At 39.7% G+C, this 26041-nt stretch overlaps 2 protein-coding genes across 4 annotated transcripts in view; one reads left to right on the forward strand and one right to left on the reverse strand.

The window, feature by feature from the left end:
- Nucleotides 1–26041, forward strand: part of LOC138304776 (neuroglian-like) — a 284534-nt gene that overhangs the window by 116430 nt on the left and 142063 nt on the right. The gene's annotated exons all lie outside the window — the stretch shown is intronic.
- LOC138304954 (phospholipid scramblase-like) lies at nt 17277–18938 on the reverse strand. The gene is made up of 2 exons (XM_069245372.1): nt 18918–18938; nt 17277–17633 (listed from the first exon to the last, which is right to left on the reverse strand). The coding sequence occupies exons 1-2, from the start codon at nt 18936–18938 to the stop codon at nt 17277–17279; spliced, it is 378 nt and encodes a 125-aa protein (XP_069101473.1).

Consider the following 26041-nt stretch of genomic DNA (forward strand, 5'->3'; position numbering starts at 1 on the left):
ATTTCTAAAAGTACCTGCATATTAAAGACATTTCTAAAGAAACCTGTATCTAGAGAACACATCTATATCAACCTGTGTACAAAGAACATTTTTATAGGTATCTTTTTATACTATAAAGTATGATGATAAGAAAACTGTTGATTGTGAACATTACACCATGAGGTTTTGTTTAGAGGGTAATTCTGTAGGAAACTAGAAATAGCACTACCCGGTATTTTGCATATGATATATGTTGTCTGAAAAGGAAGCTTTGTTTATACTGACCTTTACATATTAATCTAAACTTAAAAGTCATATTTTATTCTACGGGGTTGTTTTTAATGACATTAATGGAATCCTTAAATTAAAATGAACAATTGTTATTCATTTGGATGGAAAATACTGTTTTCTGATGTTTAAAGATACAAGGTAATGTATAGTCTAATTTGTCTTAACAAATCTTGTAAAAACACCTTAGTTAAAAAAACATAAAACATTGGCTTGAAGTAGTAATCCTGCAGCTGTTAGAAGATTCAGCTGTAGACAATGTGAGAGCTTTGGAACTGGTTTTGTTCCTAATGTGACACTGGGGCTTCTATACAAAGTCTACAACATTCCTTTTAAGGACATGATGGCGGTATACTGGCGTAAGGTTTGAAGGAACGGATTAAATACATGATAAATCGCATGTAAGGGGACGAGCGGATGTATTTTGAACATACAATAGCATGACTATGGATCGTAGCTGGTCCCCAGTGGATCGAGTTGGCAGAGCTCCGAAACTCTATGGTGTACGTGGATACTTCGTCAATACTTCCCCAGTACTGCCATTTTAAAGTGTGTTCCAGGAAAGCCGAATTATTCCCTGGTTTTGTTTGTAGTAAGTGTACTGTGGTAGATAATGGCTCAGGGATGAAACTGCTCATTCTGCATCATCATCAAATTGGAGATTAACTGAAACTATGAAAACTGCGTAGGTGTCTCTATTTGATTTCTTTTGTGAATTGATTAATGGCTTGCTTTGAAACAATTTTGTGAAAGATTAGTCCAAACCTGGTCCTGTTAAGCACCCTCTCATTGCTAGTATTTTTTTTTTTTTTTTTCAATTTTTAGGTGCCCTTGGCGATTGTTTGACTGAATACAGTATATGTGTGCTTGATACATGTAGTTACTTCATTATCAATGTTCTGTTCTAATGGAGGGGCTGTCACACCAATAGTCTACATTGTAGGAGTAAAAGATAGACAAAACGATCTGCCTTTAGTGTATAACGCTGAAGTCTTTTTTCGTCTTAATGCTTCTTGTAAATAATCAATCTGGTCCCCTACTGCTTTGGGCTTAGAACCATTTTATCTTGTTCATCGTCTACAAATCAGTTTAGCTATACATATATAGAACCTAGATATGTACATGTTTGGTTTGGAGTTAACTCTGTATGATAGCAGGAAGGCCTCTCTTACCACCCACCAGTTGTTGTATTGTGTAAGTATCGGAAGATCACATATTAAATTAGCTGATTTTTAGTGTACTGCCTAAAATAGATGATGGGCTTATTGGAAGACTTAACAACAAACATGGGGTTTTTCCTAAACTAATTATAAAGCTTAAACTTATTACACATACAGAATGCAGTTGCAAAACATGGACTTATTTCCAGAGATGGACAAAGTACCAGGCTTGCTATTTATATTTATCACTTGGCATGGAATATGTTCCCAGAATTTTGTTATATTAGGTATAGGCTTATAACCAGCAGACAGGGGTTAACCATGAGATATGGGTTTATAATCACACAATGTTCAAGCATAGGCTTATTAGTAGACATATAATAAGGGCTTATTACCAGACAGGGACTTAACTATTTCAAGAAAAAAGGCTTATTACCAGACATACATAGGTTTATTACCAGGCAGGGACTTAACTATTTCAAGAACAAAGGCTTATTACCAGACATATATAGGCTGATTACCAGGCAAGGGCTTAACTATTTCAAGACAAAGGCTTATTACCAGACATATAGGCTAATTACCAGACAAGTGCTTAACTATTTCAAGAAAAAAGGCTTATTACCAGACATACATAGGCTTATTATCAGACAGGGGCTTAACTATTTCAAGACAAAGGCTTATTACTTGACATGTATAGGCTTATTATCAGACAGGGGCTTAACTATTTCAAGACAAAGGCTTATTACTTGACATGTATAGGCTTATTACCAGACATATAAAGGCTTATTACCAGACAAGGGCTTAACTATTTCAAGAAAAATGGCTACCAGACATATATAGGCTTATTACCAGACAGAGGCTTAACTATTTCAAGACAAAGGCTTATTATCAGACATATATAGGCTTATTACCAGGCAAGGGCTTAACTATTTCAAGGCAATGGCATATTACCAGATATATATAGGCTTATTACCAGGCAGGGGCTTAATTATTTCAAGACAAAGGCTTATTACCAGACATAAAAAGGCTTATTACCAGGCAGGGGCTTAACTATTTCAAGACAAAGGCTTATTGCCAGAAATATATTGGCTTATTACCAGGCAGCAGCTTAACTATTTCAAGACAAAGGCTTATTACCAGACAAATATAGGCTTATTACCAGACAATGGCTTAACTATTTCAAAACAATGGCTTATTACCAGACATGTATAGGCTTATTACCAGGCAAGGGCTTTACTATTTCAAGACAAAGGCTTATTACAAGGCAAAATGCTTATTACAATGCCATTGGTTTAGTTTAAACCATATTTTAAACATACATGTATTAAATACTTATATTAATCTGTTTCCTTACAAGGTATGAGCTAACTTGCCAGACGTTGGCCTAAAATCAGAATGGGCGTATTAGAAGACTTGCAACAAAGAATGGACTTGTTGCCAGGCATAGGCTTACAAACAGACATTTGCTTGTTACTTGGCAAGGGCTTATTACTTGGCAAGGGCTTACTATTTAGCAAGGGCTTATTACATGGCAATAGGTCTTAATACCAATTGTTGACTTTCTGTCTGAGTTGATAAAGATACTAAATTACTCCTTTGTGATTCATCTAGAAAAGAGTTTTATAATTAGAAAATTCATCCAGTGAAAAATTCTCTGCTTCAGTAAATTGTTGTCTCCATGTGTCTTCCTTATAGTTGGTAAATAATTTGATGTTTTTTCCCTGTTGATGCTTTGGTGCCAGGTATCTTTACATTTCCATTATTTTTACTTTTCCACAACATCAATTTATCCTGAAATGAACCTTTTTTTATTCTAATGAGAAACGGTGCTGGATATGACAGTAGCCTATCTTTTTACATTACAATCTTCTAAGATATTGAAGTACATATGTGGTTACAAAAATTCAGGAAATATTTATCCTGCAGACATATCATGTGATGATGGAGAAAAAGCACCTCTGGGATAGTCTATTAAATGTTTTCTGAATAAAACCATGGAAATTGAAATCCTGATGCAAAGCACTCAAAATATACCCTGTATAATATACAGCTAGGAAAAATTTAAGTAATTATTTTGAACATGTCTGCTGTCAACAGATGGTTCGTTCATTTGTCTCCAAGGCAAGGCATTGTTGTCTACCCAATTTGGTTCCACTTGTAAAGAAATGGAAAGCCGGAAGAGTTGACCAATGAAGTGGCTTGTTACAAAAGGAAGTGTTGAGGATTGCGATTGGCTACACCTGTACAGCAGACAGCCATGGAAATTGATGGTGTCACTATATGATTGAGCAAGGTCAACATCTATAATGAAAAGAAAGGGGACGATTCTCATTTGAAGTGGATCTCCAACTATGGTATTCAATGTTATCATGAGTCTGTTGGACAGGGTAGTAGAATGGGGTCCCTTAGGTCTGTTGTAGACTATGTATCAGGCAAGGTCAAGGTCATTGTATTGATGTCAGAGGAAACTAGGCAAGGGTTATTTGACTCTAATTTCCGCTGACAGTCCAAGACATATACTAGCTGTCGTGACAAGCCATGGTTTTCCAAGGTCAATTCCTTTAAGTGTCTCTATTAGGAGAAGAGGAGAGTAAAGAAGAGATGACAGGGTAGGGATATCATGTAGAGAACTAAATTTGAAGGAAATATCTTTTTTGATCACAAAGTTTCCTTAAGAGAAAGATCTCAACCAACTGTGTCTCAATCGCGATCCGTTGAGTTAGGATTGTCCAATACAGTACAAAACTTGCTATAGTAATAATTTATATGCTGCAGGTGTAAGACTCAAGGGATGGAGATTCTTAAACCTGGTAAATATTGGGTGTCCCCGGGGGAGGTTGAAGAATTTTTTCCTTATATAGCTGTTTCATTACAAGGTGTTTGTGGACTTAAAGCATACAGAGCCAGAACCGGAAATAGATATCAGGCACTGATATTGCTGAAATGTGTTTATTTGTTGTTCATGAAATATCTAAACTTTAACGAGCCCCTTGAATTTGATGAGAATTTTATAAACAGCAGCACATTTACCGATAAAATCGAAGATATTGTTAATTATTCAATAACTACGAGGAAGATCAAAAATATCTCCAACATAAACATTGGCACTTACTTCAAAGTTAATAGTTCTTTAATTATATTGCAACACCTAATAATATTTCTATATTGGTTGCTTTTCGATCTTAGCAGTGTTTACGATTTTAATAGATGTTTCGTTCTTCGTGATAAATGCATTATAAGGAATTTAGTCAACATCTATCCAAGATCAGTTTGAATGTTTATTTTAAATTCAGAACAGGTGAAACGACATCCCTGGGAGATTAAACTATGATATATAGTTGTCATGGCGATGTATTATTTCCTGTGGCAGAAAGACATTTTTATCCCTCTTTCAAATAAAATAGCCTACATAAGTGTCATAAGTGATGTTTTCATGTTTGTAAGGACACCACTTCTTAACAAGTATATGATACAACCGAGATAAAATTGGTTTCCATGACAAGTGCCCCATATGACTGCCAAATGTTTCATTACTCACAGATTAACATGGTAGTTCCGCTGCTTCCTATCGGAAAGATCTCAAAAATACGAAATTTGCTTCTTCAATTATGGGGCTTTATGGCTAACCATTTCATAAAGAAGTTTTGCTGATACGGAAAACTCATGCAGAAATATGTCACTGTCATTTGGTGCAGATCGAGAAAAAAACATAGAAATGGCTGCAAAGTGAACATATGTTGTGATGTGAGGGTTGATAATAGTTCCAACATTAGTCCTATGGATGTATACAGCATACATGGTACTTAATGATCATGCAAGTAATACGTTACCATAACTTTAGTATGCAAATACGCTACCTACACCCATCTTTGTAGCCCCAACAAACATAAGATTTGAGAATCCCGTCTCCCTACCGTACCTCATCTCGTACTCGACGAGAGTAACATAGAGTGGTCTCCCTTCCTCTTTCCTTTATGGCGCTACACAGCTCGGACGGCAATTGCATTGTGTCTATTTCGTTTCGCTGTTAGGTCCATTTATTTGACGTTTTAGTCAAATTTTTTCACACATTCAGTTGTGTGTTTACCCATCTGCCCTGTGTTGTTTTCTTTTTGTACTGTCATTCGTTTTTTTGTGCCCTTTTTCGGCCGTTTTTTGACTGTTCCACGTGCTTGCCGGTTTTCCGTGCGATCCGTCATTACTGGTGACGTCTCGCTGTTTCCGGTTTGTTTACGTTTGTTTTTGTTCGGTTTTTCGTCGCTGAGGCTTCGTTGCCGTTGTTATTAGGTAAGATTTGTGTCACCTAACACTGTTTTTACGGGTTTAGCGTGTGTTGCTTATATTTTACGTTTTTGACGTAATTTTCTTACCTTGTTTACGTAATTGTTTAGCGTGTGTTGCCTGGTATGTCCCGCTCGGGTCAGCGTCAGGGGTCTGCTCATGGGTGTTCCCATTTCTATGAGGAACGGGACCCACATGATGCATGTCCCCTATGTCGCCCTTGTCATGAGTCCTCTCCTTGTGAACTTTGTCCAGTTGGAGAGGCTCTTGGCCAGGCCGGCATTACACCAAGGCGATCTTCGTCCTCCCGTAAGAGGGATTCGTCCTCATCTTACGGGAGGAGAAGGAAGCAGGCTTCTAGTTCTGTTTCTGTTCCTGTCTCGGTAGTTCCTGTCTCTACAGGTTCTTCTCGAGATCAGGGGGTGGTCCCTCCTGTCCAGGATGTTCCTGGAGTAGGGGAGGGGCAGCCTGACCCTGACGTTTCTCGGTCTAGGGTCGAATTGGCTGGGAATGTTCGTAAGCTTCCATGCTTGCCTTCGGGTAGGGACTACCAGCCGCCGGTCTCTGACGTTGTCAGCGGCTCCGGCATTCCAGGTGGTGTTGCTGTTGGGGGCGGTCTTGATGCCGGACCTATTCGTCCGAGTTTGGGTTCAGGGACTACAGACTTCCTTTCTGGTTTGTCCGTTTCCACTGGGATTAGTGATGCGCAGCTCTCTAATCCCGGCATCAATTCTGGTCCAACTTTCCCTCCCGTCCAGTTACCTGGTCCCGGTCCTATTAGGTCCGCTCCTGAGTGTGCTGGCTCGGTTTTCCCAGGGGGTCATCCTCAGGGTCCTGGGTTTGTTGGTCAGGTGTCCGATTTTCGGCCTCTTTTTCCCCCTGGCTTAGGGTATACGGGTGCCTGCGGGCAACCATCCTTGGGCCCCCCAAACCAGCCTGCGGATGGTTTTGGGTTTCAGCAGCATCCCGGTAGTTATGGGCCTAGCCCATACATGTCCGGGTTTCCACTTGGAGGGAGTGGTGGTCCAACCTCGTCCTTTGGTCAGGTTGGCCAGCCCCAGTCTCAGGCAGGCCAGTTTGGCCAGTTCTGGGGTCACTCCCAACCCACGGGACCTTTTCCGTATTTTCAGGGATACGGTTTTAACCCCATGGCTATTCCTTCTTGGAACCCTTGGGGTTTGGTCTCTCCCTCGCGGAGACCTGTCAGCGGTTCGGTTACGGTTGCTCCCCCCCAACCTACTGCTGCTTCGGGTGCCGGTCCTAGAAAGGTTCGCCGGACCTTTAGGACTTCTGCTTCTCGTGCAGTCCCGTTTGTCTCCGAGTCCAAGGGTCGAGCTTCGACCGTTAGGTCGAAGCCCTCAGCTTCTGTGGTTAGGAGTTCGGCTCCTAAACGCCACTTGTTGGAGCCTGCTCAGGAGAGTTTTCCTGAGTCTGTCTCTTTTGCTGGCCCTTTTCTCCCCGTTGGGACCTCGGGTCCAGGCAACGAGGAGGATATGGACTGTGAGGTCGTGGGTTCGGCAGAGGATGATGATGTTGTTCATCTCTCCCCTGGCTGCTCCGATATTGACCAATCTGGTTTGTCGGATGCAGATCCTCAGGTTGAAGATTTCCAGGAGGAGGGTGACCTCGAGGCTGCTGAGGTGGATGCCCAGCAGGTTTTGTCTGGGATGCGGGCCCTTAGGGCCGATGTATCTCGGATTCTCGGGGCGGAGGTTTGCCCACCACCTTCCGCATCATCCATCCCGGAGTCCACCACCCTTTTGGGTTCTTTGGTGGCTCCACGGGCATCTGCTCAGTCAGATCGCTCACTGCCAGAAGGCACTATTGTGTCTTCAGCTCTGGCCACTGCCCAGTCTCGAGTTATGGAGAAGAATTCTTCTTCATCTCGCACGCCTGGGTTTGCCGGGTTGCAGCTCAGTGTTGGTGATTTATCAGAGGTTCAGGCCTCTGATTATGCCATTCACGATGGACTGCTGTCCTCTCAGCCAGCCTAAGCTGGAGTCTAGAGAATTGGCAGCTTGGCCCGGCAAGTCAGTGGACCAGGTGGTGTTCGGCTCCAAGGAGCACCACAAGATGGAGAGGCTGCTGCGCCTTTCCATTCAAATTCTGTCTTATATAGACTTTCTGACGGTTAGTCTATATAGGGTATCCGATGTGCCTGAGAGTCGGATATCTGAGACAGAGCAGGCCGACATTCAGGACAGAGTTACCTCTGCCCTGAACAGGGCATTGAGAGCCTTGGCGTCTTTACAGGTGTCATTGCTCGCCAATGTCTTGTTGGCTAGGCGTTTTTCTGTGTTGAAAAACCGCCCGGTCGAAGAACCTTACCGGTCCCGATTGTTGACTGCCCCCTTCTCTGGGTCCACTCTTTTTGGAGGGACTCTTCCTTCTGTTCAGAAGGATTTGAAGGAGGACTCGGTCGCTTCTGCCCTTCTTTTGAAGAGATTGCAGACCGTGAAGGCCAGTACCTCGCAGGGGTCCGTGCCTCCCAAGAAGAAGGCTAGAACTTCAGCTCCTCAGTCTACTGCACAGCCGAAGTCGAAGCCTTACTTCAAGGGCAACAAGGGGAAGGGTAAGAAGGGCAAGAACCCTCCTGGGGGTAAGAAGAAGAGTTCCTGACTCTTTTTTCCCCGTCCTTGGCCCATTCCAGACGAGGGGTCTGTTCTGGAGGACTCCGCTCCTCCAGTTTTAGATTCCGGTCCTTCTCCCGCAGGATTCAGTTTCGGGTTAGGAAGCGATTCTCCCGCCTGGGAGGGTCTCGATCTTCCTCGTCCCGATCTTCCTGTAGGAGGTCGTCTGTCCTTCTTCCTCCCAGAGTGGAAGGAAATCACAGAGGACACATGGGTCTTGTCTGTGGTCAAGGAGGGGTTGGGCATTCCCCTCTTGCGGGATCCGCCCTTGGCATCAAGACCTATCTTCTTCCCTCCTCCGGGGGATCCAGAAAAGGCACTTGCCATCCAGGAGGAAGTAAGGACCATGCTTTTAAAGGGCGCGGTCGAGGAGGTGCCTATGGTGGAATGCACTCCAGGCTTTTATTCCAGAATGTTTCTGGTTCGGAAAAAGTCCGGAGCTTGGCGTCCCATCATAGATCTAAGTGCCTTCAACAGGCACGTAGATTCTCCTCACTTCAAGATGGAGACTCCACGGAGCATCATAGCTTCGGTGAGAGAGGGGATGTGGGCTACTTCAGTAGATCTGAAGGATGCCTACTTCCACATTCCCATCAAGAAGTCGGCACGGAAATTCCTCCGTTTCACTTGCAACGGGAAGGTTTTTCAGTTCCGGGCCATGCCTTTCGGGCTCACGACAGCTCCTTTGGTTTTCACCAAGCTGCTGCAGGTTGTCGTGGGGTTTCTGCACTCCAGGGGAATAGATGTTCACATCTATTTCGACGATTCCCTCATGCTCCACCTAGTGCGGGAATCTTTGGTGCAGAACACCCGTCTGGTCCTGAAACTTTTGCTCAAAGTCGGCTTCATTCCTTCAAGAGAGAAGTCCGAGGTCTCCCCTTCTCGAGACTTTGTCTTCCTGGGAAACCGTTTCAACACGGTTCAGGGCATTGCCCTTCCACCTTTGGAGAAGTTCGAGAAGGCCAGAGATCTTGCTCTGACCTTCATCAGTTGGTCACACGTCCAGGTGCGTTGGTTTCTCAGTTTTCTGGGTTATCTCAACTCCCTGGCAGATGTAGTCCCCCTTGGGAGACTTCACATCAGACCTCTCCAGATGTTTCTCCTCGCGAACTGGGTTCCTGCCAGCAGGGAATGGGAGGCTTGGCTTCCTCTCAACCAGTCCGTGAAGGAGTTTGCACGGTGGTGGACTCTCAAAGACAATGTTCTACAGGGGGTTCCGTTGTCCAAGCCAGCTCCCACCATGACCTTGTTCACGGACGCGTCCATGACAGGTTGGGGGGCTTACCTCGATGGCCATTGCCGGTCGGGGGAATGGTCTGGGGATCAGCTCTCCGAGCACATCAATGTGCTGGAGATGAGGGCTGTTCTGTTGGCTTTGCAGGCTTTTCGAAAGATTCTGCATTCCAAGGTGGTTTGTGTGGCTACGGACAACTCTACAGTTGTCGCGTATCTGGAGAGACAGGGGGGGACAAGGTCCCACGTCCTTTGTGCCCTCGCTATCCGTGTTCTTCTTCTCTGTCAGGAAATGCAGTTGACTATTCTAGTCAAGCATCTTCCAGGCGGTTGAATGTTCTGGCGGATACTCTCTCCAGGCGCCGCCAGCCGGTTCTGACAGAATGGCAACTAAATCCCTCGATCTTCGAGGGCATTTGTCAGGTGTGGGACAGGCCTCATATAGACCTTTTCGCCACTTCCCTGAACAATCAGCTGCCAACCTTTGTCTCTCCGGTGCCAGACCAATTGGCTTGGGCTGTGGACGCGCTATCTCTGGATTGGGAGGGGATGCAGGCTTATGCATTCCCTCCATTCAACCTGGTGGGCAGGGTTCTACAGAAGTTTCGGACGCATCATTGCTCCCTCCTTCTGATAGCGCCCCTGTGGCCGAGACAACCATGGTTTCCGGAGCTATTGTCGTTTCTGGTGGATGTTCCTCTGGTTCTTCCACTCTCAGATCCAATCTCCTGCGCCAGCCTCGGTCACGGACGATGCATTCACGTCCCGAGATCCTCCACCTTCACGCGTGGAAGCTATCTCAGGAGGCCTCGCTCAGGCAGGCTTTTCTTCGGACGTGTCAGCCCGCATCGCCCGATCAATTAGGTCTTCCTCTTCTGCCGTCTACCAGTCACGCTGGAAGATCTTCTGTGATTGGTGTATCGGCAGGAAGATTGATCCGATCAAGGCTTCTGTCCAGCTGATTGCAGATTTCCTTCTCTATTTATTTAGGGAACGGAATCTCGCCTCTGGTACTATTGCGGGATACCGCACAGCTATTGCCAGTGTACTGTCTTTTCATGATAGGCGAGAGGTAGGTTCTTCCACCTCGTTGTCTGCTTTGATTAGGGGCTTCAGTCTGGACAGGCCTAGGGTACGGCAGTTAGCTCCACAGTGGAACCTAGCTCTTGTGTTAGAGTCACTGAAGGGGGCTCCTTATGAGCCTTTGGGGTCTGTCTCCTTAAATTTTTTAACTTTTAAGACTGTCTTCCTGCTTGCCCTTGCCTCAGGCCGTAGGAGGAGTGATATCCATGCTTTGTCTGTTCACTCTTCGTGCCTTCGTTGGGCCAGAGATAGCTCTGCCGTTACCCTTCTCACTGATCCTGCCTTTTTGGCAAAGAATCAGGTTCCTGGTTTTTCGCCCGATCCCATTAGGATTCCTTCCTTGACAGTCTCTGTTGAGTCTGAGGAGAATGATCAGTTGCTGTGCCCCTGTCGAGCACTTAGGTTTTACCTTGATAAAACTAGGGGGGGGCGAGGTACTCGATCTCGTCTATTCTTGCCCATTAAACAGGGTCAGCAGGATATCTCCTCCCAATCCATTTCCAGATGGATATGTCAGGTGATCAAGATTGCTTATGAGCTATCTAATGATCTATCTCGGGCGAAATGTAAGGTGAGGGCTCATGAGGTTAGAGCCCTTGCAGCTTCTTTGGCTCTCCTAAATGGGTCCTCATTCCAGGACATCATGTCTGCTGCCTTTTGGCGTGGTCAGTCTACTTTCACTGACTTTTACCTCCGGTCCCTGTCCTCTCATTCTGAGGGACTGTTTTCCTTGGGTCCAGTTGTGGCGGCTCAGTCTGTGACTGTTCCTCCGCCCTAGACATGGTATTTATTTTTGGTTTTAAGTGTATGCGGGCAGGCATCACGATGGTACTCCTCTTTTCTCTGGGAGGTATTCCATTTTTTATCCCTTTCCTTCGGGGGGTTCCTGGAACCCCTTTTTATTCTCCCTACTGGGGCTTGTCTCCTGGATTTTACGTTTGATTGGGCTGCCTGGCTTCGGACTCTCCACTACGGTAAGACGAATTCGCATACTAAAGTTATGGTAACGTATTACTGAAATGAAATTGAGGTTTTTCAATGTAAAACCAATTTTCATGATGTAATACTTACCATAACTTTATGGAGTCCCACCCTTCTGTTTCCTCCCCTTTCCTCCTCAGCCATTTTGCCCCTGTGGCTCCATAAAGGGTTTTTGAGGAAGGGAGACCACTCTATGTTACTCTCGTCGAGTACGAGATGAGGTACGGTAGGGAGACGGGATTCTCAAATCTTATGTTTGTTGGGGCTACAAAGATGGGTGTAGGTAGCGTATTTGCATACTAAGAGAAAAAAGATACTAAAGTTATGGTAAGTATTACATCATGAAAATTGGATGTATACAGCATACATGCATACATGGTACTTAATGATCATGCAAGAGATTAAGTTTGTAGTGAATAATTATTAACATCTAAAAAAGGTAGAATATCCCAATTAAACCTAAAATCATAAGCACACTCACCCACTTACTCTGCCTGACCGAAAATCGTGAAACAGTCTTCAGTCGTTTACTTGGCCAACTGCATATGGCAATAATCAAGTTTTGTCATTTTTTATTTGTTAGGCAAAATTTTAACTTTGATTGTGTCTGATGCCTACATGGTTACTATGTAAATCACAAATACTGAATTATCTAGCCTACGACCATTCTGTCATGTCCAGGTCTTCAAACTTCAAATGTGTATTTATATTAATAACATTGAACTGGAATTCAGTTTTATTGGGTCAAAAGATATTGCAGGAAAGTGCATCCTTTACATTTGACATATATGTCAATCTAAACAAAAATTTTCATCAAAGGGTTTGTAAAACTATCATGAGGAATATGCAGGGAATTTAAAGATGAAGTGTAAGATTTAATCATCAAGTGCAAATCTGACTTTCTAATTAGACTAATATGTCCTACAGCTATTCAAAACTTTCTAGTATGTTTCTAATTGGAATATACATATACTTTGAACAACCTTGTTCAAAGCCTTCAAAAGAAGCTTTAAGAAAAGTGCCAATTGAACTTTATGTGTTGCTACGACAACTTAATTGTCACATGATACTATGATACTGAGATGATTAGGGTGGGATCTGACTAAGCAACACAGTGATCACTGATTGGGTAGTACTTTAATAGTCCAAGACGTTGTCCCTTAGAGCTTTCATATAAAATGTCAAATATGTTATGTAATTCTGTTAATAGCTTGATGTGGGTCTCTAGGTTTCCGGTACAGTAATTAAATTATCACATGTGGTTGTGAAGTGGTCACACTGTAGGATAATTATGGTAATGCAATAAACATGTACTTTTATATAAGGGTTGATATTTACAGTAAAACAACGGTCCTAGAATTTATATGAGGCACAACATGATTAATTACGGTAAAGGAACTGTTTTAGTACCCGGATACATATCCTATGCATAGGATTTGTATCCGGGTACATATCCTATGGGGGGTACAAATCCCACATGATACAGGACTAAATGTTATCATACACTGAGGTTAATTACGGTAAAGGAAATGTTGCTGTGGGGCCTCATAAATGTGAAGATACACTGAGGTTAATTACGGTAAAGGAACTGTTGCTGTGGGGCCTGACTAAATGTGAGCATACACTGAGGTTAATTACGGTAAAGGAACTGTTGCTGTGGGGCCTGACTAAATGTGAGAATACACTGAGGTTAATTACGGTAAAGGAACTGTTGCTGTGGGGCCTCATAAATGTGAGCATACACTGAGGTTAATTACAGTAAAGGAACTGTTGCTGTGGGGCCTCATAAATGTGAGCATACACTGAGGTTAATTATGGTAAAGGAACTGTTGCTGTGGGGCCTGACTAAATGTGAGAATACACTGTGGTTAATTACGGTAAAGGAACTGTTGCTGTGGGGCCTGACTAAATGTGAGCATACACTGTGGTTAATTACGGTAAAGGAACTGTTGCTGTGGGGCCTGACTAAATGTGAGCATACACTGAGGTTAATTATGGTAAAGGAACTGTTGCTGTGGGGCCTGACTAAATGTGAGCATACACTGTGGTTAATTACGGTAAAGGAACTATTCTTTGTGGCCTTAGCTTTTATTTTAGAGCATCTAGAGTATAATTATGGTAAACAGTTGCTGTGAAGCCTAAGCTCTTCTGGTTGGTAAAAAAACTCTTTCTGCCAAGCCTGAGCCCATGTAAGCACAAGATTAATATTCACATACCGTTATAATGTCAAAGCTTATAAACACTCACTATGGGTATTTACGGTAAAGAAATCTCATTCGTGTGGCCTTAGCGAATGTGGGCACACCAAGGGTATAATTATGGTAAAGAAATTCTTGTGTGGCCCATCGTACATGTAAAGGAAGGCATAAAATGTAAGTGCAAGTAAATAAAGGTATAGTCTATACCAGTCCTATTGTCGCCGTAATGGTCACCACCAACAATTTCAAACGCAGCATCTCGTCCAGATGACTGATTTTACAGTCTCTGATGTGTTTTGAAATCTAATGCAAGCAACAGTTAGAGTTACTAGGTGTGTCATTACAGACGTTTTATCACTTCTAATTAATTTACAGATACAATGGATGGTAAAGTTCAAAACAAATACGACATTGAATTCTACCTAAAATCAAACATATTTCCACAGAGAAACTGTTAGGGCTGTGAACCATTGCGTGTTATTACTTGTCACAATCAGTATGTCAATAAATGCAGTTGCTATAAAATTCGAACAAAAGGTAACATATTTCAAACAATATATATTTCTCTGTTTATTTCAAACCAAGCTTTGAATTAAAGACACAATCAAAATGGAACATTTTTGAAGCTGCAGTTTCAATTGAACCGATAGTAATGGTATTGCTATTGATTTTTTGTCGTGTGAACTCTCTAGTGTAGTGAGGTAGATTTAGCCCAAAGATCATATCTACCTTAATACTCCGTAAACAACATGTGGGACAATTAACTAATTACACGATCAGAGACATTGCATGTCAGAGACATAGGATGTATACTTCTCTGGAGGAGGAAGGGGCCGCGGTGGCCTAGTGGTTTAGATGTCTCGACATATGATCACAAGTCCTCCACCTCTGGGTCGGGAGTTCAAATCCCAAGTGGAGCAGTTGCCAGGTTACTGACTACTTATTGATGGTTTTTCTTTGGGTACTCCGGCTTTCCTCCACCAACAAACCTAACACGTCCTTATATGACTCTGGCAGTTAATAGGATGTTAAACTAACTAAACCCAAACCTCAGTTGGAGCTTATCATATTTTACCACAATTCTGTAAATAATGGTCATGTTCATCAATTACAATTTTTTTCAAATTTTACCACTCTGCCACTGGTCTAGCTTCCATCTACTGGTCATAGATGCTTCATTTTAAAAGTGTCTGGCACTATTACACGCTGTCCACCTTTCAGTTACAGTGGCTAAGTGGTTACAGTGTCTGGCATTCTACTAATGTAGTCCATCACCTTCAAGTTGTGATTCTGGCAAAATTAAATGTTTTCATGTAGGTTGGTGGTTTTCCTCTCGGTACTCCTTTTTTTTCCAACCACCAAAACTTTAAATAACCTACCACTAGTCAGTTCTCATCCTCTATGTTTGGGTTTGTAAATACGTTTCTTGATTTGTAACCTCACAAAAAATGAAATCTTTAATAATTCTGTGTGGTTTTAGCTGAAAGTCTATCAGTTGTGTTATGTCTCTGAACCAATCAAGAGATGTTAGGAGAATTCACTGTCGATATAGCTTTACAGTGCCATTCCTTGCTGACTCAATCTCACTATGGTTAATGTAGACCAAATTTAAGTGGCAGTTTTTCCGTCAAATCAAGATAATTAAATCAGAAGTTTTAATTCAAAATGATCCTCAAGTGTGTTTTCTGTTGCATACCCATCAGCCATTGCTAAGCTGTTTGAAGTTGTACAAAGTGCTGCTAATGGGGATATGAACCAAACATTCTAAGACAAATTATTTCATACACAAACAACACCCTTACTTGTGTCGACTGCGAAATGCGAGGATTATCAATTTGCAAGAGAGATGTTCTGAATATTATGTCTAAGCAGCAATACCGATGCTTGGCAAAGCCTGTGTGTTTAATAGGAGTGATGTAACAAAACTATTGATTGGCTCATCAAATCAGCTGACCTAGAAACTCTGTAAATGGGATTTGACAGAAAGTCCACTGATAAATTGCAGAAACGTGTTTGTTTTAATTGTAGAGCCTGTGCAAATATTTGTCCTATCAATTTGATTCTGTACAAATGCAGTTTTGATTAATTTGTTTATTAGACTAAAAGATGAGCCCCATGTATTATGTTTTTGTACGAGGAATAGCGTAATTGATTTGTAACTCCATAGTAATTGCTCATCTGCCAGTTTATCCACTGTTTATTGCCAAAGTTTTGGACGTGATCCAGTATCTCCAATGACTGCATCCATAATAAGATTCTGTTTTATTTACTTACATCTTATTATAAATGGAATGCATTGTGTATGGACAATGCTCTTTCTTCTCAAGGAAGTTATTAACAGTCTAGAATGAGTGTCCTGGGATTTTGCTTTGTATCTACGCCTATTGTCTTTGACATTTCTTTGTTGCACCATTGTCTTTGGCTATTGATCTTTGTAAAGTATACCATCTTTTGAATTTTAACTGTGTCACAACCATTGGCCTTAAGACAATTATAAGAATGGTCTTTTTCCTATTCTCATCTGACTCAGTATTATTAATTGTTTCATGCTTTGTATACTAAGAGTATTGTCTTCAAACTCCCTGTTAATGCTAGATGTTACCACCAATTGCATTTGGACTGTGATTTCTATATTATGCTTGTTATCTTTGAACTCTGACCTAGAGTATACTTCTATTAATGAAATTCTTGCCTCTTTAATCTTTAGGAGATGTCCTGGAACTCTGACCTGATCTTGTATTCTTTACCAATTTTCTTTGAACTTTGACCTCTTTATTGTGTGTCAGGTTCCTTATGACAGAGAGTTTTTAATATTAATATTTTCAAACTGTCTAACATTCTTATTAGGATACAAAAGGTCTAGTTTATAACACCAATTGACCTTGAACTCATTCTATTACACCAATTGACCTTGAACTCTGTTTATTTCACTGATTGACCTTGAACTCTGACCACTATTGTATATTGGTTCCTGCAAGCTCCTCATACTCATTTTATATGTTTATGAAACAGGCTTTATGAGAAGGCTCTATAAGATTAGGCTCTTTGAGAAGGCTCTATGAGATTAGGCTCTTTGAGAAGGCTCTATAAGAAGGCTATCAATGAGATTAGACTATTTGAGATTATGCTTTTAGAGATTAGGCTCTTTGAGAGCTCTTTGAGAAGGCTTTTGGAGAAGGCTCTATGAGATAAGGCTCTTTGAGATTAGGCTCTATGAGATTAGGCTCTTTGAGAAGGCTTTTGGAGAAGGCTCTATGAGATTAGGCTCTATGAGATTATGCTCTTAGAGATTAGACTCTTTGAGATTAGGCTCTTAGAGATTAGGCTCTTTGAGATTATGCTCTTAGAGATTAGGCTCTTTGAGAAGGCTTTTGGAGAAGGCTCTATGAGATTAGACTCTTTGAGAGCTCTTTGAAAAGGCTTTTGGAGAAGGCTCTATGAGATTAGGCTCTATGAGATTTGGCTCTTTGAGAGCTCTTTGAGATTAGGCTCTTTGAGAGCTCTTTGAGATTAGGCTCTTTGAGATTAGGCTCTATGAGATTAGGCTCCTTGAGAAGGCTATCAATGAGATTAGGCTCTTTGAGAAGGCTATCGATGTGATTAGGCTCTTTGAGATTAGGCTCTTTGAGATTAGGCTCTTTGAGATTAGGCTCTATGAGATTAGGCTCCTTGAGAAGGCTATTGATGAGATTAGGCTCTTTGAGAAGGCTATTGATGAGATTAGGCTCTTTGAGAAGGCTATTGATGAGATTAGGCTCTTTGAGAAGACTATCGATGAGATTAGGCTCTTTGAGAAGGCTCTATCGATGAGATTAGGCTCTTTGAGAAGGCTCTATGAGACTAGGGTCCATGAGAAGACTATATTGATGAGATTGGGCTCTTTGAGAAGGCTCTATGAGACTAGGGTCCATGAGAAGACTATATTGATGAGATTGGGCTCTTTGAGAAGGCTCTATGAGACTAGGGTCCATGAGAAGACTATATTGATGAGATTGGGCTCTATGAGACTAGGGTCCATGAGAAGACTATATTGATGAGATTGGGCTCTATGAGACTAGGGTCCATGAGAAGACTATATTGATGAGATTGGGCTCTTTGAGAAGGCTCTATGAGACTAGGGTCCATGAGAAGACTATATTGATGAGATTGGGCTCTTTGAGAAGGCTCTATGAGACTAGGGTCCATGAGAAGACTATATAGATGAGATTGGGCTTTTTGAGAAGGCTAACGATGAGATATTAAGGCTTTTTGAGAAGGCTCTATGAGACTATAGGATCCATGAGAAGAATGATAGATAAAACTACCATGATGAAAATATACAGAGAACTCTAGTATCAATTCAAAAAGCCAATTCACAATGTTTTCTTGTCTTTAAACATAGGTTTGGTGAGTTCATTCTCTGAATGTCTTTGTTTCTTTGCCCTTGTATGATGCTTGTTTTGGACATAAAGCTATATAGGGAGACTGGAGGGATGAGCAAGCCTAATTGGTCAGGCATGTGTCTTTATATAGTGTCTGTACCCTCTGGAAAAGTACATAGAATTACTTATGGACAAAAAACATGCCATTGATTTTTGGGATGCCATTTAAAATGGAGTCCCTAACAAGGTAATGGCTCTGATTGTGTATATATATCGTGGTATGGTGTAAGGATAAGGTCATACCTGGCACCAAATCCTCAAATCAAACTGAAGTTGCAAATAAATTTAAGTAAATATTCTTAACATAAGGTACATATCATTACAAAGTGAAGCTTTGATTTCTGTCAGAGTTTAATTGTTTCGAGAAATCAGAGCCTTAAATGACTGTAGCTGTTAATAGGAGGTCAACCAACCAATTGACAAATTCTATATCAGAGTGTATTCATTGTATAATCTGTTATTAAAAAAAGAGAAATGCCAAGGATCTAAGGTATGCTTATTAGCCATTTTGTTTTCGTTAAGCACCTCCTTATTTGCTTGAATTTTTTAATTGCCCTGGGTACTTATTGGGTTGAATACAGTATTAAGTATTTATCTCAATATTAGATTAGCATACATATCGTTGCTATCAATATCTTTCTTGAATAGTATGTCAAATCTAACCTCTTCTATATATGGTGGCATCCTGTTGTATTGGTATACTTTAGTAAGAGTTGCCTCCCTTGATTTATAAATAGGAATCATACAACAGCTTTCTTTCGGAGATTTATAAAAATTCAGCAAAATTAGAAATTGCTTTTCAGTGAGACATGAAATTATGGCACAAACAAAAATCATAACAATATTTTGTGGGAAGCACTTGGCAGTTAAGATAGTTGTGTAAACATAATTACACGATTGTTAAAATTGTTAGCAGGTCAGATGAAATGGTTGTCTTAAAATAAGGCTACTGAAATAGTTGTATTTTAGCAGAGCAACTGAAAGATTTGTTTTTGATATTGGGTCTATAATGGTTGTGTCAGATAGCAGAACAAGTTATATATGTTTGGTAGTGTTCACCATTCATTCACTTGCATAAGAAACAGGATTTATAAGAAGCTTGTATGGAGAAAGATAGAGTTACTCCTAAATCTCTTGTATTAAGAATGAAATACCACGGAGATTTACCTCCAGATACATCAGTCTACTTTACCTATATAATGACAGACCTATTGTACAATGGGATCATTGGGAATCGCAGAGTAATATCCTCATCAGAGACGGAAATCTTCAGTTTCTATGTGAAATAAAGGATTACCTAGACACCAACATGCATTTACGAGTAAAGATGACTCCGCAGCTCGCACCGTGATATTTACACGATACAGTTATTTAACTCTCATCGGAGAACGTTAAAGATTTAAAACATCAGTTGGCAAACTTGCATATCGTAATTTTAAAAATGCAACCATTGCGTCGGGAGAGTTGTATGTATGCAGAATATTGGTGAGATTTATGAATAATTGTTGTGTGAGGATAGTAAATCGAAGGAGGTTTCCTCATACACAGTAATTTAGAACACCTATACAACTGTATAACACAGAACTCAACAATCAATAACAATGCTGTATTATTTTCCATTTATCTCCTCAATGTGATATAGACACAATTTTACAAGGATCAGCGTTTTATACCATGGTGTAATGGGAATTTCAAGGTCGTTGCATCAAGGTTATACACCTAGAGACTATAGTTTTATGACAATTTCCAAGCAAGTTTATTTATGGTAATGGATTAGAGATTCTAGGGCCAGCTTCTTCCTGTTGTTGCTGGTTTAATATGTTGGAATGACAGCATATAGATTTTACTTTATATTTTATTAAGTTATTACTGTTTTGACAATAATTCAAATTAATGATAGAGATATTCTGCATTAATTAAGACACAACTTCCTGATGGTTTGTACCTCAGCTGTACCATCTGTTGAGAAACTGAAATTTGAAAAATTATAATTATTTTGTTCAATTCATTAATTGACCGAAACTGGATTAACCTTCATGTATTCTATATCATAAATAGAAAATTCATTTCATTTCTTAAATTAAGGTTGTCCAAACATTGTTACTCAGAAACTTGGATATTATGTTATCAAAGTGTTTTGTGTTTGTAGCAGATTTTATTTGTACATTGATATGGTCACCTCCTAGCTTCAAGCTAGGGGAAGTTTCCCTTTAAAGTTCAGTTGGTGGAGCAGCAGACCAGTAAGTCCGGGGTTGCAGGTTCGAGCCCCAGCTGGCAGCACACTACTATTGCCCTTTTACATTTAGTGCCGTAAATTACTCCAAGTGGAGGCTTCCATTGAAAGAGAACCTGGGTTGGTTTGTATTCAAGTGTGCATATATTTTAAAAGGGATGTAGTGTAGCAGGTTTTATTTGTTCATAGTGATTCAGTCACCTTTTAGCTTCAAGCTAGGGGGAATTTCCCTTTAGCTCAGTCGGTAGAGCAACAGACCAGTAAGTCTTCGGTCATGCGTTCGAGCCCAGCTGGCGGCATACGTATAAGTATGCCCTTCCTTACAATGAAGTTTATTTGTACTAGGCACATTTTATGGCAAATATGGTATTATATAAAAATAAATATAGAGCATGCTGCCTCCTTCTTTTAGATAGGCAGCCCTAGCCACAAATGTTCTGTCATATTTGCTACAGAATTTCTAGTGCAGTGCAATTTTGCAGCATTCTGTTAGAAATTTGTACAACTTTATGTTATTATTGATGTTTTTTCTCTAAGAAGAGACAAAAATGAATTTCCTGCATTTTATGCTTAATCATTTCATGAATTCCTAACAGGCAAGGATGAACGGCTTGTTTCTTCTCACACAAATCAATAGCTCTTTTGGGATTAAAGCCATAAGCAGGGGAAGTAACCACAGTTTCCATTTTTCTCTGTCACCTATGTCGGACCATTTAGAAGGATTCTTGATTTAAACTGAATTCCATGAGCATGAAATGGACAAAGCTGATTTTGTTCAAGATAACAAATTAGCATCTTGCTTAGGGGAGAAAAAAAACAAGAAAAAAAGCCCAAAGAAATTTGGTCGAAAAATATATGATATGCTTATAATTCTTTCAAACTTTCATGTTGGCCTGTGATTCAAACATCGACCAGGCTTCTCAATTCATAAATGAAAACACTGTATGGCTAATTAAATTTTTTGTGTCAAGTCGATACGATTAATCTAATTTATCCAAAACAATAATCATCAACAAAATGGTGAAAAAACCAACAGAAATGAAAATACAATTGTATTTTAGATTTTAAGTAAATGTCTCATAAATTAATTAATGAATTGAATTAAGTTTTTGTTTGTGAAAATGATTTCTTAAGCTGTATCAATTCCTTTATATAAAAGCAGTATAGCTATCTGATAAGGCATTGGTGTTGATAAGTTGTAATATAGCCCTGTGGTGACATGTGATACACTTCTCTTAGTGTTCAGCTCCACCCTCTACTCATAAAGACGAAGCCTTAATTGTTCAAATTTCACACCCAGTGCACTTGATGAGGTTTTTTGATATAAACCCCCCTGTACCAGACACCTCAGATCTAACTATAAATCATTGAGGAGATACAAACCTATATTAGATAGACAGATCGTAGAGGGTGTAATGATAGAGTTATGGCCCTTTCCCCTCTCCCTCTCCCATCAAAATCATGGTGAATGAATAGATCATCATGGATAGCCATAAGGATGTAATAATAGAGTTTTATTTACATTGGCACTGCATGCTCACTTTGTAACCCTAGCAAGCGCAGTTGGCATTAATATAATCTATGAACTTCAAACGCTTATTATGACGTCATTGTCATTATGACGTCACAATTGTCGTGCCAGCGAGCCTGGAAACAATTGTTTAAATGCTGTTTAAACTTGACGATAACGAGTGATTAATTCATCACAAATGCAAAATCATTTGGGATTTCATCATAAAATTGTAACCAAATGTAAATGCAAGCATTGAACGTCTTTCAGTTAGGATCCATAGCCAATATGAATGCCAACTGAAAGACGTGACTCTATCTCCTTCTCCCTCTCTCTTTTCAAAATCATTGTGAATATATAGGCCATTATGAGATAGACAGCATACACATAGAAGTTGTAAAACATGTAATGAAAGAGTAAGGCCCCTTTTCCTCCGACGCTCTTTCTCTCTTCTATCTTTACTTCTATTTGCACAACAATCCATGGAATTATGTGGTAGAACCTTATATTCATGTTTCATTATATATATTTTATGGATTGAATCACCAAGCTTGTATAGAAAACAAATCTGTAGCGTATTAGCAGATTGTTTGAAATGAATCATTCCTTTACAGTGATTCTATACAGTTTTGTAACATTAAAGAAAGAAGACAGACTTCATAAGAAAATATATTTCATATTTTCAGTGAAATAGAATGAATTAAAATAGACTTGGGTGTGCTTGTTTGTTCCCTATGGTATTTTATTGGCACCGTAGGGACAATTCTAAAGATATTGTTGAATCATATTTTTCATTGATAGAAATCTGAGTGTAAGAATATAAAGCAATAAAGAAACAAATAAATAAACATTCCTGTCGCATTGGTCTCTTATCTATTTATATATTTTAATTGTCCCCCATCACACAGGCAAACCTGTTCTCAGACCTGGGTGTAGTCAAAAACGTATACAATTGTGTCAGCCAGGGTTACAAAGTCGATTTATCATGAGGTATATCATGAGTAAAATAATTAGGAAATTCACATATCCTTGTTTACTTTTAAACACTAATGTCATTTATTTTCTCATTTGAGAAATAGTTAGGACTGTAGAATCTATTTGTAGCCCGACAAATGAATTAAGCCTAAGGTATGTGTCAATTGTGCCAGTAAATTTAATTTGTTTCTTTATAATGCATTTTATAATGGAATGAATTGTGTGATTGTACGATCAGATTTGTAAATGTATTTGTTTGAAATTAACGAAGGATGAATTAGTATTCGTAATTACTTTTATCATTTAATTTCTCGCTATAAAGCCCCACCCAGTTAATTGTGGGTCTGCATTAGTACGATGTAGTAGTAACATCCCCCTTAAGTTTCTGAATGAACTGTTCCTGATTCAGAATCAGCAGAGTCCATTTGAATCTTCAGGGGTGAATGACATACAGAAGAAGAAGTCATCACAGAGGAGTCACAATAGGTGGAGATTTCTGAAGAAATTAATTAACAATTATTTCATTTCTTATTTTCCATTTAGTTAGTTCATCATTATCTTCATATTCTACTCTTTTTTCACAAATTGCTCTAAAATATTGTAGAGTTCTCAAGAATCTTAGGTAGTGATAAAAGTCCATCATGCTAGAAACCAATCAAATGTTGCCAAGTTAGAAAAAAAAGTTTTTTCATTCGTCATTTTTGATTCATATATATGCCACTTTCAAATAATGAAGCTCTTAATTTGCAATAAGAACATCATATAAGGATGTATACTAATTAGAGGTGGTCAAATGTCAGCTGAGTACTGAGATCTTGGGTTGGAGAGGAATGACCAATCTGGTTATTTGCTTATTGTCTTGAGTAATGGTGATCTATATGTATAAGTCTATGTGATTGGAGTCCACAGCTGGTTAAGATGTTTCGACATATTACCAGATGTCCTCCATCTCTAGGTTGAGAACTTGAATCCCATGTGGGTCAATTCCAAGGTTCTGACTGCTGGTTGATGTTTTTTCTCTGGCTTTCCTTCACCCTCCAGACCTGGCAGGTCTGTGACCCTGGCTGTTAATTGGACATTGAATCAATCAAAGATTCCATTGCTTCCCATGTATCTATGATAGTGGTATATAAATGTTAAGTCCTTATTATGATGCTAATGGATTGAAGATAATGTAAATTTTACCAAATTTTGATGGAAGGATTAATATATTGTTTTGCATTGCATAAATTGAATGATTTTTCTGTATATGACTTGGTATCCTCTCTAAAAATGTTTACCACCACAGCCATTAATGTGCCTGGATCCAATATTTAGAAACACTAGGCCTTGGGGTTAATTGGGCAACATTCACTGTAGGGTAGGAGCATTCAGCTGTACTTTTAGGCTACTATTCCCATAAAGGTTAAAATATGTAACTAGTTATAAAATTATTTGATCTATCAAGCCATTGTTATAAATAAGACAATCAGGTGTTTTGTCCATATACGATGTTGTCACTGATCCAAAAGGTCAAACGAGTTGACAATGGAAGAAGTTCAAGTTTGGTTTGCTTTGCTTTTGTTTTGTACCATGCATGTACCTGTATCAACAACCATTTACATGGCTAGTTTTTGTGATATATAAGAAAGCCTGAGTACATTGAACAAAATCACAGATCTGATCTGCCTTAATTCTTGCAACTGCTCAATGTTGTGTTAGGAATTAAAGTAGGAATGTGCATGATGTTAGATAAATGTTATAGACACCTTACCGATAACAAGTAGCCAACCTACATGTTATATCTGGAAATAAAGTCACCTCTCTTTAAGGACTGCAGTCCCTAAATCCAACACTATAGTGTCTATATGTATGAATATTTCCCATCAATAAGATATTGAACAGACACACTGATACCAGTGGGTGAGTATTCTCCATCCACTCTTAAGTATTCCAACATTAGCATGACTGAATATAAACTAAATTTGCCTGCGAGACAGTCTGGTGTCGGAGTAAAAGCTACCGAATAATTTCCATCATGCAGTGGCTTTTGAAAATTCTGAAATATTATTGACTTGGTAATTGTGTTCTGGCTCTTTGGTCTGGTCTGTTTAGGAGAATTTTAAATCCTATGGAGACATCAAAACAAGACACAAGTAACCTTCATTTAAATTTATAGCCATCACATTCATAAATTTGAGGAAAACATATAGACCCACTTTATAGAGATACCAAATTATGTATATATCCAATGTTCTAAGGAAGTTTAGGACTTGTAAGGGGAGATAATTATCAATAGTGATAGGACATTGTTCTGCAGAAAGTATGGGACTGACAAGGGGAGATAATGATCAATAGGGAAAGGACACTGCTCTGTAGGAAGTGTGGGATTGGCAAGGGCGGATAACTAACATCAAGGATAAGGTGACATTTTGTATAAAGTGGTAAGGGGAGATAAATATTGTCTGTGACATGATTTAAAGGAAAATTGGGACTGGTATGCCTATCATTTACAATAAAGGCATAGTTCTGTTGGAATATTCATTACAGAAATTAATTGTCATTAGAAAGAAATTATTTTGTTGAAATTTGGGACTGGTAATTAGGGGAGATAAATATCATCAGTGACACAACATTATTCTATTGAAAGTTTTTTATGTTTTAGGGAAGATAACTCTGATCAAAATACAGCAATATTCAGTTGGAAGTTTTTGATGTTTTAGTGGAGATAAACTTTTATTGATTTGGACTGGTAAAGGGAGATAACTATAGCCAGGGTTAAGGCAGAGTTCTATTGGAAGATTGAGACTGGGGTAATTATCATAAGAGACAAGATGTTCTGTAGAAAGTATTTTAAATAGATTAGGGAGATAACTTTTTTTTCATCATTGATAAAAACAAAGCGGGGAAATGTCTTCTCCATGACAATTACATGACCTTGATTTAACAGTTGTCTGTTCATGATGCTGAGATTCCTCGACTGTTCACCTGAGACTAAAGTGTCCATTGAAGGCTCTGTCGACTGAATCCTTGGTGATAATTCACTAGAGAAAAGTGAGTCAGGTATTGTCATGTGTTGTAATCGGTTCT

Source organism: Argopecten irradians, chromosome 12, assembly GCF_041381155.1.
Source record: "Argopecten irradians isolate NY chromosome 12, Ai_NY, whole genome shotgun sequence".
NCBI lineage: Eukaryota > Metazoa > Mollusca > Bivalvia > Pectinida > Pectinidae > Argopecten > Argopecten irradians.